The sequence below is a fragment of the Propithecus coquereli genome, unplaced genomic scaffold (genome assembly GCF_000956105.1).
Source record: "Propithecus coquereli isolate 6110/MARCELLA unplaced genomic scaffold, Pcoq_1.0 Scaffold179, whole genome shotgun sequence".
NCBI lineage: Eukaryota > Metazoa > Chordata > Mammalia > Primates > Indriidae > Propithecus > Propithecus coquereli.
In genome coordinates this window covers 4,128,789-4,132,281 of record NW_012142634.1, presented here as the reverse complement: position 1 = coordinate 4,132,281, position 3,493 = coordinate 4,128,789, and the positions used below count along the sequence as shown (strand labels likewise).

General features: G+C 47.8%; 1 protein-coding gene across 1 annotated transcript in view; it reads left to right on the top strand.

The window, feature by feature from the left end:
* Positions 1 to 1,632: 1,632 nt before the first annotated feature.
* Positions 1,633 to 3,493, top strand: part of SEC23IP (SEC23 interacting protein) — a 72,447-nt gene continuing 70,586 nt past the window's right edge. The window contains exon 1 of the mRNA XM_012642385.1: positions 1,633 to 1,896. Within this exon, the coding sequence (XP_012497839.1) occupies positions 1,734 to 1,896 (163 nt within the window). The 5' untranslated portion in view covers positions 1,633 to 1,733. The remainder of the gene's footprint in view (positions 1,897 to 3,493) is intronic.

Sequence of the window (3,493 nt, the reverse complement as noted above, 5' to 3'; positions counted from 1 at the left end):
ATGTAACACATTTTGGGAAATTCTGCCTTATAACATCCATCGCACTTCAGTTTATTGTTATTATGTGTTTCGTTGTCTGTCTTCCTGATCAGACCCTAAACTTCAAGAAGGAAAGGTCCTGTGTCTACCCTGTACACCACTGTATCCCTGGTGTTTAGTATCATGCCTTGTCCACCCATAATAGTGACAAAGACTCTCTCCTTGACCAAACTCTAGCATGGCTTCTAGCAGTTTAAGGCCATGTATCTAGGATGACCCCAGCCCTCCTTAAAATGCCTGCCTGAGAAAGTTCATGGCTGCCAGGAGAATTTATTGTTTATCCCAGCCAAAACCTGGCCATAGGCATATAGGCCCCTGAATCCTCTCTTAGAACAGCTGCTTTAGAAATCTTGCAATTATAAATCCTTCCTCTGCTCCTTTGAGAAGTAAATCTTTAACCCTGGAGAACTGTCTTCCCAAGGGCCTGAGAGCCACTTCTTTGAAATGTAACCATTCAAAGAAATATAGTAGTTCTCATTCTCCCAGTTTCTGCTGCTGCCTTGCTCTGACGTACACCACTGCCTGTCATGAAGATGGGACAATTATGTGTCTCCTCTGGATAAGCACCAATTAACAAACCCAGCCGGCTTAGCCATGGGAACCAATCTCCCTTCACAGGCCTCAGTGCCTTTCCTTTAGCACACTACAGCCTTTAAAAAGTCTCCAACCTTTTGTTTCAGAAAAGTTGAGCTCAGTTCATGCTGGACCCTCTTCCCTACTGTAACAGTTATTACTAAATAAAATCTATCTTACTGCTTTAAGTAGTGTCCAGCTTTTTAAAAAATCTTTGACAGTAAGCATATTAGCTATTGAATGAATTAATAAACTTAGGTTCTATATAGGTGTAAACAGCTGGGAGGGGGAGTTTCATTATTTGAGGCTTCTTTTGGGGTCTCGCCTTCCTTTCCCACTCTCCAAAAAGCTGAAAGATTGCTTCTGTTCTTTTCTTTCATAATCTCGAACTAAGAACAATGACAATTATGTCCAAGTTATCCACAATGCATTTTGGTCTGAACTAGTAAGATGACTGTGGATATAGAAAGCTATTTAAAAAGTCACATCCCAATCCCCTGGTTTCTCTTTTAAACAATTTTCCCCTATGGCTTAAAAACTTAAAAAGTTTTACCATTTCTATTTCTGGGCCAACGACGAGAGTTCAGTTCGGTGGAGAAAGACACGTGGGTGCTCGAGTGGGCGAGTGCGGCTTGGCCTCGGCTGCGGATTGCCCACACCACCTCTCGTCCCTTCCTCCTTCTGGCGGCACTCTGTCACCCGCTCCCGGGGGCTTCCGCAGTTCCTCCAAAATCTTTGCTGGTAAAACCACCCCGTGTGTACTTTTAGGAAAACCATAGCGGCGCCCCGCACCCCCTGATTAAGCGTCAATTCGTGTTCTGATCCCGAACCGGCAGGGGCCGCTCCTCGACGCTCCTGCCCGGGCTTTGGCCCTGAGCCTCCGGCCACGCCTGCGCAGCCGCAGAGAGTGTCACGTGCTAGGCTCGGGCGTGAAGCCGGCGCCGCCATGTTGATTTTTGGCGGCACTGGCTAGGGGAAGGAGGAGGCAGCTGACTAGCCGCCGGTAGTTCCGGCTCCCGTGCGCAAGTGCGGAAGTGCGCTGGCCCCGAGGGTGGGTGGTTTCCGGCCGGTGGTGTCTCACCGGCTACCCGGAGACGTGTAACGGACGGTAGGCCGCCGCCATGGCCGAGAGGAAACCTAACGGTGGCAGCGGTGGCGCCTCCGCCTCCTCATCGGGCACGAACTTACTTTTCTCCTCCTCGGCCACGGAGTTCAGCTTCAACGTGCCCTTCATCCCGGTCACCCAAGCCGCCGCTGCCTCGGCCTCCCTGCTCTTGCCCGGAGGTAGTAAGGGGAGGGCGGTCCCGCCAGCCGAGTGTGTGCGGCAGGGCGGGCGGGGGGCTTGCGGTGACGAGGCCCAGACAGGTGGTTTTTCTTCTGCCTCGACCCACCCTCTGGGTAGCTTGTCAAGACCTGCAGTGGCCAGGTTTGAGTGGGCCGGGGGCTTTGGGATCTTGGAGGCGGGGACAAGGTGATGAGGCTTGCTCTTCGTCAAAGAAACCCTCTTTTCCCAGCTATCGAGAGTCTGGACACTCGTGTACTGGCATTCTGCAAGTCCTTGTTGAACATTGGTGTGCCAGCTGCTGGCAGGGGATGCAGATAAATTGGAAAGTGGCTCTCTCCTAGGATATAGTAGGCTACTCCCACCAGGAGATTCTCACAAGAGGATATCTCCCAGGGTACAATAAGATGTCTCCTAGGATGGACAGTGGCCCTCTGCTAGGATACAGTAGACCGTCTCCTACTAGAAGACTCATGGACTACAGTAGAATAGCTCTTAGGCCAGTAAGCTATCTCCTAGGGTAGACAGTGCCCTTCTCCTAGGATAGACATGCAATGTTTCCATAGCAGAGATAGAGAATGCATTCCTTGTCTTTGAAGACAAACCATCATTTCCTCTAAGAAGGTTTTTCTTGTTTTCTTAGGCACCCACCGCTATGTGCTCCCCTAGCTCTTTGTTCATATCTATATTATTGTACAGGGAGATTGCTTTTTGATGATTATGTAGGCATCACCCAGAGCATGGTGTTGAGGAGCACAGATGGTCTGTGTTCCAGTCCTCACCCTGCCAGTAACTTGCTGTGTGACCACAGACATGTTACTTTACCTCTCTGTGCTTCAGTTTCTGTATATGTACAGCCTCTTAGGATTGTAATGAGAAGCGTGTCAACTTTTCTGAAGCACGGAGTATAGAACCTGGTATACACTGTGATACAATGTTTGTGAAATAAACGTATCTCCCTCTCCATTGGACTGTGGGCTTCTTGAAGTTTGCAGCTATGACTTAATTACCTTTTTATTTCCAGGATCTTGGTTAGTGCCTAATACATAGATCCCCATTAAATGCTGACTTTTTTTCCCAGTGAATAATTTATTCTTGCTTTGAGAGCTAAGGAAAGTTATACTGAGAAGTGAAGAAGGGCATACTGGAGGCAGGTGTACATGAAAGTTCTCCTTCCCTTGTGTTATATTTTTTCTTGGTGCTCATCACCTGAACACTTACACATATTTGTTGTACTCCACTAGAATGTAAGCTCCATGAAAGCAAGGACTTAGCTTTATTCTCTGTTATATCCCCAGTGCCTAGAATAGTGTCTGGTATGTGGTAGACCGATCACTTAGTAGATATTTGTTGAATGAATGAAAGGATGGGAGTTAGGAATATGTATGTCTCATTTTTGACAATGGGGTTGAAAGGTTAGGCATTGCCATCTTTGGTGAAGAACTAGCGTGACTGGAGCAGGATGCCGTGGGATGATGCAGGATTAAGTAAGGTCATACCTGGCGTTTCATATCATCCTTTGCTTCATACATGTTGTTTGGTTCATGTCCATCATCCTTGCTATAGTGTATTTGGTTTGTGTGTGTCACTATCAATTAA